The 18,282-nt window shown below is 40.0% G+C and overlaps 1 protein-coding gene across 4 annotated transcripts in view; it reads left to right on the top strand.

The window, feature by feature from the left end:
- LOC113500033 (prothoracicostatic peptides-like) overlaps window positions 1–10,240 on the top strand; it is a 45,354-nt gene extending 35,114 nt beyond the window's left edge. Inside the window, exons 1-7 of one of the 4 annotated variants that reach the window (XM_026880678.1) lie at window positions 2,294–2,437; window positions 2,822–2,917; window positions 5,026–5,547; window positions 5,906–6,007; window positions 6,449–6,551; window positions 7,741–7,848; window positions 9,345–10,240. In XM_026880678.1, coding sequence (XP_026736479.1) covers window positions 2,429–2,437; window positions 2,822–2,917; window positions 5,026–5,547; window positions 5,906–6,007; window positions 6,449–6,551; window positions 7,741–7,848; window positions 9,345–9,370 — 966 coding nt within the window. In that variant the 5' untranslated portion in view covers window positions 2,294–2,428 and the 3' untranslated portion in view covers window positions 9,371–10,240. Of the gene's footprint in view, window positions 1–2,293; window positions 2,477–2,821; window positions 2,918–5,025; window positions 5,548–5,905; window positions 6,008–6,448; window positions 6,552–7,740; window positions 7,849–9,344 lie in introns of those variants that run through there. The other 3 variants (XM_026880677.1, XM_026880679.1, XM_026880680.1) reach the window with 3 other exon arrangements.
- The last annotated feature ends 8,042 nt before the right edge of the window (window positions 10,241–18,282 follow it).

Below are 18,282 nucleotides of genomic sequence, written 5' to 3'. Positions count from 1 at the left end.
TATTGCTAGGAAGTTGTCCAACGCTTCTTATAGTTGAGTACATCCCTGTTACTCTATAGGGAAGTACACTAGTATCGTACAATAGGGGAAGCTGCATGCCTCGCGAGGGGAAATAGATTCGATGAAGCTGTGTAGACAATGCGCCGCACCGGGACGGCGGCGCCGGACGCCGGACACGGCAGGCCACGGGTCGTGTCCGGTTTCTATAACTAGGTATATCTACGTCTAGTAAACCTTTGTTAATTTTGTGCCATACAAAAGCGACTCACATTCCAATAAATTTATATATCGTTTTGAGTTCAAAAATATATCATATATCCTAGGACATTATTAATGACAGACATAATAATAGACATTACTAACCTAAACTAACCTAACCTTATTAATATAGAACGTATTGAAATACTATCAGCACTTATAACTATGTATCAGCTTAAATTGTTGACACATGTCTGTAGATCAGCATCTTTGAGCAAAAGCTATTATCATATTGATGAATAACTCATGTGATTTGGAATTGTAAGCGATTTTGAGATTCGTCGTAGTCAGGTAATCAAATATCAGAAATTAGTTGAAGTTGAATTATTTTAGCAGCCCCAACAATACGTGATCAGGCACTACTTAATGAATAATTAGATCCATTCACATGCAAAACACTTAACGTAAAGTCTGTCTAAGTCTAAATAAAACAGAGCACTTAAAGAGTTCTCACAAATAAATTTCCTTAAAGTCAAATCAATACGCCTCACTCGTACGAGCGATCAAGCATCGTACGAGTGTGACGTATGTGGTCGCATCGCTCGCATCGCTCGGGCCGGCCGGAGCGGTCGGGTCGACTGGCCGGTGTGACGTCATCTGTCAAACTAATGGCCCATTCCCCGCCGACCGTAATCTGTCGCGACAAATGTTCGCGCCATTCCGAATGGCTAATGCTGGGCTCATTGTGATAAGTAATAGGCAGGTAACAATGAGGCCGTATGGAACACACAACCTAACCTACTATTCATAGCGCCGCAGCCAGCTATATGTCCCCGTCTTTATTCTAACTGCCTATTGTCGCGGCTCGTTCTGCTAAATTGGACAATGTATTCTTATTTTATTTTGGAGATTGTTTGAGCTGGACCTTTTTTAAGGTTATTTACGTAGTAGCTACTACTTCAAATTCTGCAATATTATCTGTCTATCACTACTGTAACTATCTCATCTATAGACACGGTACAACGACGTCCATGGCAGATGTTAAGACAGAGAAGTAGAAAAAAACTGACTACGCAACGCCTTAAAAAGTATACCTTAGGATATCAACGCAAATCACTATATCAATACCCTTCCCAACCTTTAAATAAACTCTTTCCTTATTCTAAAATATCTTGCCTAAATAAAACCCTTCTATAAATTTAAACTAAACACCAAATATAGCTTTACAATATTAGGTTAAAGTTTTAAAATAACTCCTCACCTTACAGTAAAATGTAAGAAAATCAATTCCTTAACAAATTTACAAAAATTAGTAGCGATTTCGGCAGCGTGTGCAAGGTGACTATGTGTAACTCATTCATTTTGATAGCATCTTTATTCTAAAGCAATAAGGCTTAAAATTTACATTGCATTTTAGCAATCCTGTGTTCGTGGCATACAGTTGAGAGCACGATAGAATAACTCTTACACATAAGTAGCGTCTTTATTACAAAGAAAATAAAGTTGTAATTCGAATTCCATTGTTTCCAGTTCCTCGTGGTCTCCTGTACTCATATAAACACGTCTTGATACTAGTTCTGTGTGCAGGCTGTCGGTACTCGGGGCAAGTTTAAAAACAATGCTACTTTGTACCGCTAATTAAACTTGCTCGGTGTAAGCTCCTTAAGACGTGAAGCTTGCGGTTTCTTTATCTTAAAGAGGGCTCTGTTAAGTGTAGACATGAGATCAACTGGCACACACCACATTATAAACTATACATTATCTTACACGTGTACTCGAGTGATTTGCATTGAATTTAATAGAAATTATTTTAGGAAAAAGTTTGTTCAACACAAAATTTCTTCGAAAACGATTAGGTGGTCAAACACAACAGCGGTACCAACACAGTCCCATTTAATAATGCTATTTGAAACTAACCTTTCTTACCTGAACACACTATATATCTACAACGTATATTTACAATGTTCTCCATGTCAGGTGAGTGACGTGCAGACCAGCTATTTCTATAAAATGCACGCAAATAACATCGTGTGTCCACCGCCGCACTGACCTATCCGCTGGCATTTACTGGCCGCGTCTGAACGCGCCGCTATTCTCAGGTCTACCTTTACTACTCTATAAAAGAAACGTGACGTCATAACACGTTGTCAATCGATTTAAAAGCTGAATTAATAATAGATAATATGAAATCGATTTCGCGAACTTGAAGCGTTTCTGCGTATTTATCGGAATGGGTTCGGTAGGTATATGTAGAGTACAACGTGGTTCTATTATATCGGTACGTAATATAGTTAAATGGTTTTCTGATTAACTGTTTTAAAGCGTTTTGCAATCAATAAAGGATTTGTTAGACAATTTGACATTTCAGTAATACGTGACTCAGTTGATAGTGTAACGTAAAATACGGAATCTATAGTCATCTGGACATTAATATATAGGTTTATAGTTATTAAGGCCTTTCTCGTTATGATCCAACATCATCGTCCTTTAAAGACATGGCTTAGTTCACGTTATGTTTGATTCAAACACAAATTCACCGTACTCAGTGATATTTCCTCTCTGTTAGTATGTAGCTTACGTTGTTAATGATATTGTGATAGTAAGTTGTGTTGTTTGTCCTCAGATGCGTTACTGCGTGGCCGCCCTGTGGCTGTCGGCGCTCACCACGCTGGCCGTGGCCGCGGCCGACGACGCGCACCACGACGTCGCCGCTCCGCAGGTCTGTAACTCCTCACTACATCACACCACACCACACTATATGTTCTAACTTTAAATGCTGGAGTAGTCATCATAGGTGGATAAGATAGGAGGGGTATGCATAATCACCAAGTCTGTTTTCTCATTACGAAATGTTCAAGCTAAAAGGCTCTGCATCCTGCCATTGCACATAAGATTCTTACACGATACAATAAAATTATCTATATTACGAAGGCAGTATACTCTTCATTAGCTAGACAAAGCCACTCCTAAAAACCGATGCGACCATTAAAAGAATAGAATATGTCTTTAGAGTATATCTAAGCACAGTTCACTACACCGCACAGTTGTCACGTTAGACTATGTGTCCCACATCATTTTTTTTTTAAATCTGAAGATAATGTTGTTTGATGATATAATGCACAAGTGTGTGCGCCAACACAAGTCTACTCTCAGTTGCCTTGATTTCATAGCCCGATAGGACGACAATCCGACACAAACAATGAGACACAGATTCCACATTTTAACGTGGCTTTCGAAACGCGGAAGCTGACATTTATTTCTAAAACGAACGCAATAGTCGAAAAATAAGTGCGTGTCTTGGGATCGAACTCGAAACCATAGACTTGGCAGTCCAGCTCCCTGACCACTAGGCTATCAAGATACTTCAATGTTAATTATACTAGGTATAGACCAATAATAACAGATCCAACAAATAGGTAATGGGCAATAAACCCATCGAAGTGAGTAGTATTTAAAGTTACTCGAGGACTCGCTCACGAGTGTAGTTAATAGCAACTCGTCCGCTGTTACCGAACAGAAACGACACAATCAACTTAATTGGATTCCGATCAAATCTAATGGAGCTGTCCCGCACTCCGCACCGCGCTGGGGCCGCCCGGCCGCCCGGCCGGCTAGCAGGGACAAGCGTCACTCAAATAGATCATTACTACGCGTCATTGAAGGATGTTTTGAATTACAATTTTATTATTGACAGGTATTTGTATAGGTATAACTAGCCAATCTGCAAAGGCATCTACATCATCATCATTGGCCTAGCCCTTTCCCAACTATGTTGGGGTCGGCTTTCAGTCTAACCGGATTCAGCTAAGTTCTAGTGTTTTACAAGAAGCGACTGCCTATCTGACCTCCTCAACCCCGTTACCAGGGCAACACGATACTCCTTGGTCAAGCTTCTGACTACCTGTAACGACTGTCAAAGATGTTGGAATAACAGCCGGGACCCACAATTTAACGGCATTTAGCATAACTTTTTGTTTAAAATTATCATCCTATTCACGCTACGTAGCTATGTAAAGCCACAAGCAAAAGCGAAAAGCTTTTAATTCACACAATAAAGTTGTGTCTTTACAAGCATTTTTGTAGAACGTACAAGGATTGCTGTGCGCCGACAAACACATAGTTGGTCGGTAACTCGCTGTAAAAACCAGAACAAACGCTAACTCAACTATTTTCAAAGCCGCGAGAAATCCTACAACAACGCCTTTTGGTCTGGCGTTGCGAGTAGGGCCGCGCAACACGCGGGGAAATGTCAAAATATACTCACTTTACTTTGACAATTATTTATTCCGGAAAGTATTATTAGGTATTCATACATACACACGAAAGTGCTGTATTTTTTCCACTAAATGGTAACTGAGTACCTGCATTACTACATCTCTGTTACCAACGCTGTGATCCGTTCTATTATTTAGGAAATAAATGAGGCACTTAAATCCTCTGTACTACAATTACTAATAAGACAAGTGGTCATATCGTGGTGATGTCTCGCCACGAGACGCCACGAGGACGTGTGGCCCCAACAACAACACCGGGACCGGGCTCGCCTCCTCCCGGAATAACTAAACATCTCGTGAGTAAGTCGCGCGTCCCTAACACACAGACCAAGTTTTTACAGCGAACAATTCCCCCGACGAAGCTTTGTTCTAGCCAATTGTACCGATACAGCGAAAATGTACTGTGAATAAACAAAGAGCTAATAGAATTGCTTACTTATTGTACTTTTGAAATCGTTCAGAGAGCGAGGTCTGTGCGCTGCGGTGTTCCACTCAAAGCAATTTTGTTTTATAATAACTGCTCACGACGCTACAGCGCTGTGTTTGTTCACAGAATGACAACGAAGTAGAGTTAACCGAGGAAGAGAAACGCGCGTGGTCCAGTCTGCACGGCGGGGGCGGCTGGGGCAAGCGGGGCTGGCAGGACATGAGCTCCGCCTGGGGCAAGCGCGCCTGGCAGGACCTCAACTCTGCCTGGGGCAAGCGCGGCTGGCAGGACATGAGCTCGGCGTGGGGCAAACGCGGCTGGCAAGATCTCAACTCAGCATGGGGCAAGAGGGGCTGGCAAGATCTTAACTCCGCCTGGGGCAAGCGCGCCTGGAGGGACATGTACCAGTCTCCTTGGGGCAAGCGCGGCTGGAACGATATGAGCTCTGCCTGGGGCAAGCGCGGCTGGAATGATATGAGCTCGGCCTGGGGTAAGCGCGGCTGGAACGACATGAGCTCTGCTTGGGGAAAGCGGGGCTGGAATGACATGAGCTCAGCTTGGGGCAAGCGGGGCTGGAACGACATGAGCTCAGCCTGGGGCAAGCGGGGCTGGAACGACATGAGCTCAGCTTGGGGCAAGCGAGGACCTGTGAGTAAATCGTTAAAACGGCCGCAAAATTCTAATTTTCGTATTGAAAAATTATTTGTATATCGAATCGCCTTTCCTACACAAGTTTGACAATAGAAAGCCGGTACTGACAATGCCATCGCACAGTGTCAAAGTTTAAAAAAACATTAACTATTAGCTTTGCCTAAATGTCAAGGAAACGAGTTATAGTTTATATGACTGCAAGTCATGATGAGCACAAACGTTGAAAGGTTACGCAGGCATGCGTAGTATTTAATATTTATAATTTTACCTGTATATGAGGTATTACGACATATTTTTACCAAAGAGTTTGCGACCGAAAGAGTTCTTTCAACTTACCCCTTTTTGGTATGTTTAGGAAAAGTGGGCCAACTTCCACGGCTCGTGGGGTAAGCGCTCTGAGGACCCGGACTACGAAGAGATCGACGTCGCCCTGGACCAGCTCGCACCCATCCAACAGGTACATGGCCCTAGCAGGCATAAGGCTTATGGCTTTAATACTCAAAGGACTAAATTTAAATCAGTCTTCGAAATGTTTGAAGTACCAAAGAATGAGTGAAAATGTAATTGACGTCGGCTCCAAACTTTTCGACCAAAGTTTTGACTTCGAAAATTACTCGAGTATAATAAGCGAGGCACTTAAGTAGATGCAGCTCAATATTACAACCATCAACTTGCTCATTCCCATTTATCCCACTGTAAATATTTTTTTCATTGCGTTAAAAAGTTGACGAAAATTATCGTCAAAGTGAAAGAAGTTCCCAAGTATTCTGTACATTAGCATACTTTTGACCAACTTAACTAAACTTGTGATGCAAATTGTATTCAGGAATTATTATTTACCTGGCTCGGTGGCTATGGAACAATAAGGTAAGGAGCGGTGATGTGTTTGTCTGTGCAGCTCCCGGACAGCGAACGAATGGATACCCCCGAGAAGAAGGCCTGGTCTGCGCTGCACGGCGCCTGGGGCAAGCGACCCGTCAAGCAAGCCCAGTTCAACAGCGGTAAATATACACTCAAATAAAACTCGAATAACCCCCAGTTTTGTCCTTTAAAATTGAAATATTTAGACCGTTCATCTTCATCCAGTTCTCTGTTCTCAATCGTTCGTACTTGTCTAGTTATTTATTTAAGTCATTAGTATCGTAAAGCTGTCTCTAAAGTATCAACAATTAGATGACTAACTAATCACTAACCGCGATCACTTAACTCTAGACAATAACAGTTGAATGTAATGGAATTATAACATAAAATGTAAGTGATTAGATCTCCAGTAACAGCGATCAATCTTGTAGAGTATTTCAAGAGACTGATGAAATCGCAAACGCTCATAAAACTTTAATAATTAATCGTCTGTAACAATTAAATATATTGATGAAACAGATAATTATAGCGTCGCCTCGCCTCGCTGGGCTGATAGCGCCGGAGTTAAACTGATTGATTTACATGAACAACCGAGCGCTCTGGAGTTAGTGGACAGCGGCCGATATCTCCGCGCGCAGAACATTAATAACTAAAGTTTTAGTTAAAAGATAACACTCAGCCTCATTCGTTTCCATTTCTCTAAAGTTTGCATCGAATTCCTCCATTTCGCGGTTGAAGGCCGACATTATTGCCCAGGACTTACAGTCGTCAGGTTCCTTCTGTCTAAGTTAGTTCCCTTCTTGAGCTCGAGTGAAGCATGCAGCCTCTCCCCCCCCTCTCTACCCCCTCTCCCCTAGCCCCCCTGGCCCCTCTCAGTAGCGACAGCGGAGGCGGCGCAGTCTGCCGTAATAAACTGCGGAGTGATTCCGTGTGTAATTTCCATTGCGCCCCACAAGCCGCTAATAAATTTGTAGCCGAGTTGAAATTCGAGCCACCCGACAGAATTAGATAATAATCCTCGCTCGCCTTTTTAAATTAAATAGCTCCTAAGTCAATATGGCGGCCGCCTCGCCGCGCGCCGCTCGCTCGGGGTAGTTCACGCGTCAAATTTATAATTTCGCATTAACGATGAGCGATTTAATGAAAAATATGATCCATTTATGTTTATTTATAAATGTTTTGGAGAATTACTTTTTAGTATACAATCAAACTTGAATTACGTAATCAAATTCTGTTGGGAACAAACTTGGAGAAGCATGGAGGGTGTAGTGCCTTGCTGAGCGCAGGCATTGTTCCGTATGTGTGTGTATATGGGAGTGTGCCCTACAGGAGCGTATTACTGGAAGCGGGAGCCCGCCTGGACTAACTTAAGAGGGATGTGGGGCAAGCGCTCAGCGCTGGGGGAAGCGGACGCGGACGCGGTAGACGATGACCACGGTAACCACACACCACCAGCTTGACTCTCTCGCACTCGTGCTCAAACACATCTTCTGTCTCATCCACTACCTTCCTGTTTGCTGTGTAGTTAGTTCTTAGAGCTTCTCCTAGTACGACTCTTCTCTCTCACTCACTGTATATCTGTCTCTCACTCACTCTTCCTCGGTGTTAGCTGGCTGTTGCAACATGTTCCTAGTGTACAACTAACTCACTGTTTGCTGTAATTTGATATAGTATTGTAGACGCAGGTCACTTCACTTTCAGATACACTTGGTATTTTTTTACATTTAGACGGTAAGCGATCGGTTTCAACCACGAGAATTAATTATTAGTAAATAATCCGCAAGCAATCTATGGATGTTATAAGATATTGGCATTTCGCAAAACGTGAACAATTTTACAAAAGACACAACCGGTTTCGTTTAAAATGTAATTTCCTAAATCCGAACGAATCGATAACCTCCGAGCAGGATATTGTTTCAGATTAACTTTCTCTTTGGAAAAATATAATCTTTTGTATTATTATACAAGTATAAAAGATTCAGTGAATTTTAAGTAGAGCACCTTCCGCGGCCGGAGCCTTCGGCTCAAGTCACTGGAAACTCGCTCGCATCGAGTAACATGCAAGATATAAATAAACGTTTGGATAAGGAAGTAAGTACGTGTATTTAAAGATGACACGTGACGTGTTAGCATAGAATTTAAATTATAACATATCGCATCCTGGAAAATAAATTGATTTCCTCCTTTATTCAAGTTGGTTGATAAAGAGACGAACAAACCCTGTAACTAAGCGATGGTAATTAAAGAGCATCGATCAGTCTCTGTCCAATATCTAAAAACGGCTGCTCAGCAATTTGACAGGTAATTACAATTTAAACATGAAAACTTTTCAAAACGTTACGGTCATATAATTATATTCAGATTAACGAAAAAATCTTTGAGATAATATTATCTGTAACAAGCGGAGTGTACTCAGCGGACCGAAAACGGGTAGCCAGCGGAACGGAGGCGAGTTAAAAGTTAAAGCCGAATCAAATCTGAGAACAAAGCTTAGGAAATCAAACTGTTAGAGCCGGCGCCGAGTATTCTAATAAGTGCTTAATTAAATTAATGCGCGCGCGGGCTTCCACCTCACTAGCGGCGGATTAGACTGCACACGAGAGCTGTGCAGAGAGCGGGGACCGTGCCACGTAAGCTACGTACGCTACGTACGCACGGCCACGGTTAACGCCGCTCATGCAAGTGTGCGTCAGGCGGTAATCGCTTGTTTGGAAGCTGGCTGCGGGTCGTCGCGCTAATAGTGCTACATACTCGCAACACGTCACCCACGCGACTAACTTGTAACTCTGTTTTGTTTGTCGACACAACTCATGACATGTTCACCTTTAGGTACTGCACTTGTTATTGTTCGTGTTAGCTCTGTACATAGAACTAGATTGTTTAAATAATGTTTATTCTTGTATATACTTATTTGTCTGTCTTTGTGTTCACAGAGAGCAGTGCGAGCAACGAGGCCTAGACTACCGGAATCTGTGTATAATATTATATAACTAAATAAAACTAATACTGTATAACAACCGTCATATCTTAGGTACTGTCTGTCTGTCAATCTCTCCAACACTATTCAGTTTCTTATAGCTTATCCATGTAATCAAACATTAATGTTATTCATTACTTAAATCTTTTAAAGTAACGCAATTCAAAATTATGTTTCATAATGTAATTATTGTCAAAAGTTGAATATAACTTATTGGATTATAACAATGTAATTTATTATCTATTAGCATTATGTATTTGATTCGCTAACTCACCAAAACAACAAGTATTTTAATGTAATTTCGAATTGTCGCTATTTACCATAGAGTATTAATTTCTGAAGGCACAGATTATAAATCGTGTAATTCGTTTCACTTCCAACCAGTGAACCGCATTACCGGTGAACATCGCGCTCCTATTGGTTTCCACGTTCCGTTTCACATTAGGTATATGTATTGAGCCGCGGGGTTTCATATTATAGTTTGTATTCAGTTATAAACAAATCGTTTTGTTGTGTTGGTACCGCGCCCGCGCTCTCCGCTTCCTGTATTGTTACTCGTACAAATATAGTTGTTACTACGTCACCTTCTAGTGTAAACGAGATTTTTATCAAATATAATATATTTATATTAAGACATAGCGTTTATTTTTACGACATTTGATATTAAGTGAGCCGGCGTGGGCGGGCGCGAGCTGCGCCGGCGCCGGCGTGTACTACGTAAGTGTCACATGATAACTGTATTAAATACTAGTTAGATAATTAATTGTATTTTATTAGTCAAGTTGATGTACATTGTACTGTGAGGCTTCGCGAGAGGTTCATGTTTGTCCAATAAAAGTTTATTCGGAAGCCGAAACTCGTTTTATTTATCTAAATCCCCGAAAAATTTGCATCTGCATATTTCTATTAAAAATTTTCAAAAATGACGTTTATTGCCCTGAACTTTTATCTAAATTTAATTTTAATATACCATCCAGAACCCGCTATAATCCACCTATTTCTGTGCCATTTGCGTCAACGAACTATAGAAAAAACTCTTGCATTGTGCGTGCGAGTAGAACCTTAAATAATTTATGTAAACAGCATGATATTGATGTGTTTAATACTAGTATAGTCATGGCCAGGCGGCGCCTTAGTCTTAAGTTTTTCAAAGACCACGAGGTGGAGTAATCACAGTGTTGATTATGTATGCTTTCTATAATATTACTAAGTACTGTTTTATTAATAACTTTTATTTTTCTTCTTCTAAATTGTAAGTTCATGGTTATTTTTCATACTCTAGTGTTAAACGTGAGGACTTGTTATTGGCTGACCGATTGCTGTTCAAAATTACAACGTGTTTTATCTTGCTGTAAGTCTTCCATGCTGTATAAATAAATAAATAAATAAATAAAACGAACAGCGCACCTGAATGCGAATCAATTTAACCAATCCATACAGATGTTGTAAGGCTTTGCAATACGCTTTCAGCACGCACTGGATGTATACACTGGGAGGTATATCGCAAACGTGAACACAATCCGACCATATTTATTCAATCAAAGTTTAAAATAGTTCAATCTCCATAAAACTGTGTATTTCAATAAAGCAATATGATTGTGTTGCGCGTGCCGGCGGACCACTGTTTGTCGTTCACACAACGCCGGCCGTTTCAATCGACCACACCACACAATACCACCACAAATAAAATGCCATCACTGTATTAAAACAAACAGACACGCTATATTCACAGTACACTGACGGCAACGTGCGTGTTGTTCGGCGTCGTGTGTGTGTGCAACCAGCGATGTATGCCGTACACGTCAAGAACGTAGAGGCTACCTGTGTGCAGTTATGTAAAACTGTGTGCCGAGGGCTGAGTGATTGATATTTGTTGTCTGGACAGAGCAATATAATAAGTGGTCGGCTTTGCTTTCACACAATATAACTACAGACGCAGGCGGAGTTGTAGGCAAAGTGAGTCACGAGTGACGTCACTGGTGTAATGCTGAGTCATGTACTATATCTAACATACTTTAACAGACAAAGTAAAATTTAGTTTTGACTTTAACTGTCACTCCTTTTTTATTTATAGTTTTGCGACAAGCGTGACACACAATGAACACTAAGTCAAGTAAGATAGTACTAATGTTAACTTGAACCGACGACAGATCGAAAATATATCAGTTCAAATGTGTTACTATACAAACAAAACCTACTTCAATCTACATTGTATGGTAATAGTCCATCAGCCAAATAATAGTATATTTGACTAAGCAAACGCCACCCAAAATATTACCAGTTAATCTTCATAACCTCGCTAAATAAACACAAGCAGTGCAAGTAGTTATTAAATCTAAAAGCTGATTTAGACGGAGCGAGGTCTATGGCGAGACTTATCATACATTGCTGGCTATATCGTATCATCCTTGGTACCAAGGTTAAGTGACCCCGCAATGTATTGCAGCTTCACGATTTTTCTCGCATTATCTAAATGAGGCTTAAGTGTAGGGGCCGATGGATGACGTCAATCACTCCGCGTGATTGTGTGTACTCAGTACACAGCGAGTACACAGTATTCGTACACGGTACACAGGCAGTACACGCATTGACGCAGCTCTGGTGTTATTGTTTGTGTAATAACATCTCGCGTCGGCTCGGCTAAGTAATTGTGTACGACTCATGTCGATATTCACTTGATATGTATCAAGTTGACTTTTTTTATTACTGTTGATCTGCTAGGCATTTTTCATTTTTCTTCAATTTGGCAATTAAGTTTACTTTTAGCACTTTTTGAAAGTCAAATTACAATGGACAGCTCTCAGATTCGTCCCTACTTTTCTCTGCGAGAGAAGCAACAGCGCAACAAACTCCCCAGCTGGTGCTTGGTGTTTGGTGGTTGTCACCAACTATGGTATGTGGGTGACAGGACCAGGGATACAAGTTGCGTGACGACGTGGATTGTGTTTATCCAGATATTCCATTCTGCCGATCATAAACCTCAGGAGATGTCTAACAGAATCGTACCCACGCTTATCAACTGGAGATAGTTAAGTATAATACGCAACACATATAATATAAGTAATGTCTTTGCAAACTATCGGTGAGTAACTTATTGGTCTCACCCAAAAGACAGTGATGGTCGGTAAAGCAACAAGACAGTGCCAGTCGCTTAGGTGTTATTGAGAGCTCTGCTTCTCAAGTTACCAATGAAATACTATTTAAGTTAATAAATAATGTGTAAGTAGAGACTTCGGTACTTGAGTATTGCGACAATTACTCAAAGATTAGTTTTCTTATTAAATATACTTCAACATTAATTACTGTATCGATGTGACAAATCTTAGATTAAATATTAAAACAACACCCAAAGATTAAGAGTTTGTAGAACACGCAAACCTTGTAAGAGACATGTTACATTTGTGTGTCACACAACGCCTCAGAATGATACGAGTAATAAACGGTCGTAGAAGATTTGGTGGCCCCTCGGCTAAATATTACCCATTAACTTTTCCAAGTTTCTATGGTATAAGAAACCAAACAAAGTATGGACCTTGTCCTTGAAGCTCAATTTTACAAATACACGAACAGCAAACTTTTCAATCTTAAGATGAGCAAATTAACTGTGTTACTAATGTATCTTCCTGCCTGAACATTCTCTGCAGACTTCTCTTATCTAACGAAGGTGCAGCAGAACAAATAAGTGCTATCATCGTACTAACTACATATACAAGTTCTCGTATAACGAGGTATGCAGGTCGACACGGGATCGCACTCAGCGCGGCGCGCACCTGTTAGTCAACCCTAATTGTTTTAAAGATACCGACTTCTGCCACCTTCGAATGAACTTAAAGTCATTTCCTATATAAAATCTATTCCTTGATAATGTCTTTGTTCAGTTTTTCCCACGATTTTTTTCTTTTATACACTCTTTTTCTTGTTTGTATGTTTGTTTGTTTGTCGTTCCGGTTAGATTTTTGTAACTCAATTTTGAGACGCTTCCCGATAAGCTAGCAGGCTGAAATTTCCAGAGTAGCTTCAAACTTGATGACATTGCAATTTACAACTATCAAAACGGCTGTACCGATTTTGATAATTTGAATGGAGTGACAATTAAAAACGTGTGTATTTAGATTTTTGAGATTCTTGACAGCTAACAATACACAAAATTAAGATATTTAAATGCCTTTAATAATGTTCACGCCGGGCACACGGTGAGGTAGAAAGTAAATAAACGTAACTGTTAAGTTATGAGTAGAATGGAAACTCGCCTCGATAGCTGCTCTCAGACATTTGAATCTGAACTGGTTACTTTAACTAACTTGCAAGTTCTAACTGTTGACTCTAGATATTGAACATTCGTACGAGAAAATCTTCGCCTCGCAAAATTAATTTCAAATAAGTATCTATTTAGATATCTACATTTCACTTCGCAAACAGCAATTTTAACACTGTACATGTAACTGTATATTTTTATCTACGCTTTTGTTATTTACGAATGGAAGTCGAATTTAATTTCTTTGCTTCAGAACAGACAGAACCTGGAGCATTCGTTTTAAAGCACTCATTTTTCATTTAGACTACGATTCATAATGAAACTGAAATTGTAACAATTGGCACAGCGTTAGGACTTATCATTAGATTGCTGAAGTGTTGAGAAATTTCACAGTATGCTTGTGTATTAAAGGGAGGCTCGGATCTCGGTGAACTGAAGTGTGAAAGATCCGAGACGAAAGCCGAGGGCCAAAAGCCGAAAGCCTAGCGCATTAGAGCAGGGATCCATCACTAGCTAGCATTGTCTCGCGCTGAATTAGCCGCCAATGAGGCAGACAGCGCTCACGGCAGTCTCGGTACAGCGTGCGCTACACGGGAGGCTGTAGTTTTTACAAACGTGACTGTGAATATATGAATAACCATTCTGATTACGTTGTCAAACCGACACGACGTGCCATGTCGGGCCTACTCGGCAGTACTCATTGTGGAAATAAGTACGTGTATTTTTTAACTACATTCATCAAAAATATAAAATTCATAAAACGGCGATGTTCAATACTTTATTTGGTATGTATTCAATTAAATATGGAAAATACTAAAAATGTTTGATAATAATTGGGTTCCTTATTTCGATGAATACACCGCAATAGTTAATTAAATATATGATCAGCAATGAAAGCCGCGCCGTATGATTTGTTACAGGCGGTGTCGGGTTGCACAGTAAACAATATGGCGGCGACTCGCTGTTGGTGGGAAACGAGCGGCTTCTGGAAATTATTCAACATTTTATTTATTGAAACTTCAATAGCCTGAAATATGAATTCATTGCTATTATTTGTTTGTTCGCTGTTCAATTTTGCTGAAATTATTTTTCAATGACCAGCGACTTTTGTTTCTCATGAAAATGCAGGATTGCAATGTTATTGTAGGTATTTGTATTGTATGAGATTTTGCCAAAGGCCAAAAGGACATTATACTACCAATTAACGTTTATTTACTTATTGAAAACCAGCTACATGCATTTAAAGACAAACTTCACCATGAGTAATTAGTAACAATATCGTTTATAATAACAATTATTTGTTTTTGGTCATAAAAAAAATATTATTTTTCCGCTACAAAGTATGCGCGGACACCAACTGACTACATAGTAAAGTTTATGAAGAGTTATCCACGTCACATCCGTGACCCATCACACATGGGCACAGCGTGTCGTTCGCTTGTTAACATATGTTTTACATACGAGTGCGTCGTAAACCCGGGATAACCCAGCTCGGCGATATAAAAGACACGGCGGCGGCGCCATATTTACGGCGCGATTAAATATTACCCCGAGCTCCGAGCCGCGCTTAACTGTGTCGTCTACGAGCAACAAGTACGAGGTACTGATTGTATTCGAAACTGCTTGGTCTGTGGAACCATTTTCAATACGAATAATGGATAATTAGACTTTTCAGGTTGGTCTGTTAGCAGCGAACTTTTTTAATCAGTTAGTTATAGTTAAATTATGTGTTAATTAAAAAAAAATGGGAAGAATTACGTCTTGCTCCTTATTGGTTGACGTATACCAATTTAGCTGTTGCCGTCGGTCCTGCCCGCTTGATATCGAGAATGATATACGGGAGCAGTTAATCCTGGTTATGAACTATCTGTGTACCAAGTTTCGTCTAATCTAATGCGTGTAGTGGTTTCGCATGAAAGAGGAACAAACATCCTTACATCCGTCCAAACTTTCGCGTTTATAATATTAGTAGGAGTTATAGTGAACTGAGATATGTTGCTAAACCAATAGCGCTTCTTTCAACTCTCTATAAGACTCTACTCAATATATACTACACTATTTTTCCGTGCTCTAAGCTAGCAACAGGCTGTTATTGTTATTATATTCATTCATTAAAGTATCGCAAGTCAATACTCATTAAGCAGTGTGCGGCTGTGGAAATGGCCGCGAGAGTACACTTACAATCAAATCACACAGTTTACTCAGAAGTGAGCGCCATAAAGCGGAGTGCACACGCGCGCGAGGAGTACCGCCCGTGTCGCCGCGCCCTGCGGTTACAGAGGCTGCCACGCTATTACAATACTGGATGTATTTACTTCTAAGAAATACGTTATGACGTAAATAATACCGAGACTTATAGAAACTAGATACGAAACTTGTCTCCTTTCTAAACACGGGACACTATGATTTGATTTGAGAATTTAAAAGATGGCCTTAAAAACTCTATAAATTCTACTGCCAGTATGCCAAGATGTTTCATATTTATTAGTAGCACGGAAAGTGTTCATGTGCAAAACACGTAAAGACGCACGGAGCAAACCGACATCTTTGTCTCTTGCATAAACGTTTTACAGTATAATCGTCCACAACACGCTTTTCCTCCTTGCTGTATATATAGATATAATATCCCTGCTCCCGGCTGCCCGCCTCGGCTGCACCTTACCTCCGCCTGCATCCTTCAGTTTCGCAAACAATTTACATGTCCGCATAGCTCCGCGTCCCGGCGTCACTTAGTGCCGACAAAGGTTTCTTGTAATAAAGGAGCTGTGTGTGTGTGTGTGTGTGTGTGTCGCCACAATATGACTATATGAACATGTCGGCTCCACACGCGCTCCTCGGATGCAGCGGCGTTACCTTGAGAACCTAATAGTGTGGAACGCTAATAATATTGTTCGATGCTATTTCTTGATTAAACATTTGGGTTAATTGTGAGAAAAGTATACCTAATACCCATTCATTAAAGGTGTTTTTGTGACGTTCTAAAATGTCTCTTTGTTGGTGTCTACATGTGCACTAAAGAGTGAGAGGGACAGCACTTATTGACGGTGAGTTTTAACTAAATGTTGTTAATCAATAGAAAAACAAGCATAAAGCAATACCTAAGTCAGTTAAGTCTCGCAATGTCAGGACATCAAATATTATTAGAGGTACAAGTACTTATGTGGGATGTACTTATAAAGGATCCAATTAATAGTACAACATGTAATTAACATTGTAATAAATGTTTTGACGGGAACATTAATTTTATATTCAAATAAATTTCACACATTTTCTTTAACCCATGTAAGTAAGTTAGTTGCTATGTTCATATTTTTTACTTATCAAATAAATAATCGTTTGCTTGTAATATACACATATAGCATGTTATTCAATTTTTCCAATAAACTGCGAGCGGCCAGTAACGTGTTCATTGTAAAACTTTTGTTTTGTTCTCGACTGTTTTTAACAATTAATTGCTTGATCGAGCGCAAGTTATGCCCTCGGCTTCATAAGTAGGCCTCACACAAAAGAGGCTTCTACCTCACTTTATAGGCCTCGTATTTATGACGCACACATATCCTATACAAAGCTGCCATTTAATAAAACTTTATTATTTATAGATATTAAAAATAGTTTTTTCAAACAAATATTGACCTTTTTACAATTTTAACCACCATATCTGTCCTGTGTGCAACTCAATGGATTTAAGCATGCAAGATTGCTACAAAGCGAGCTGTAGCACACTGTCGTAGCAGCGTAGCACTTGTAGCGCGACGCTACGAATATTTGCTACGGCCAAATTAATATGTCTCAATCTCTCAATGAAAATGCACAGTTTAAGTACTTTACTCTTTTTAAATTGTTACGTATTCATCGCAATACGAGTGTAAGTTGTGTTCAAGTCTTACATTGCGGAGTAAATAGAGCTATAAGTAGCAAGATGGAGTGTGTATGGGAGGCGGATGTAATTCGTCTAAGATAAGCAGGAACGCGAACACTTGAGCGTACATACTCGTGTATGTTTCGTGTTACATTCACAAACATTGCGTTATGTTTGTTGGTTTTTATTAACACGCACTTTATACATGTTTTCTTACCTAAGAGAAACGAAAAGGAAACCAAAGAATATCATACTGAGGACGAGGGTAACATGAAAGCAGGACAGAATAGGTCATTCTCTAAACGTGTAAAATGACAATCCAAACGTAGTAAAAACAGTAGTCATCAGTTACGTATCGTACAGCCTTCAATTAATCATCAAACAGAGATGTGTTGACGTCCATCCCTCGCAGCCCTGCACCGGTAGTGACGTAGCTTGTAACTCGATGTGCTCAGAGCTAATAGCGTAATGAGCTTAGCTCCCACAAGTGGTCACTCCGCCTTCGAGAGCACAACACTCATCAATAATCTAGTTAATATCTCAGCTCCGACTCTAATAGCAGGCACTTAACTGTTAAACAAGGAACAGATTAGTTTAAATATCACAAAGTAATGGTTCAATTAGTTGAAGGTAGTTAGCTTGTGTTGGACGCTCGCTACGAGTAAGTGTCGGCAGATTTATTAAATGTTTTTATACAAAAAAACAGTGTATTTTAGAGTACAATTTTAGACGGTGGTTATTATGTTAATACTTTGATCAGAACATTATTAGTATCAATTA

The sequence above is a fragment of the Trichoplusia ni genome, chromosome 13, assembly GCF_003590095.1.
Source record: "Trichoplusia ni isolate ovarian cell line Hi5 chromosome 13, tn1, whole genome shotgun sequence".
NCBI classification, from domain to species: domain Eukaryota; kingdom Metazoa; phylum Arthropoda; class Insecta; order Lepidoptera; family Noctuidae; genus Trichoplusia; species Trichoplusia ni.
The sequence above is the reverse complement of the archived record's forward strand: the minus strand, read 5'-3'. Positions and strand labels throughout refer to the sequence as shown.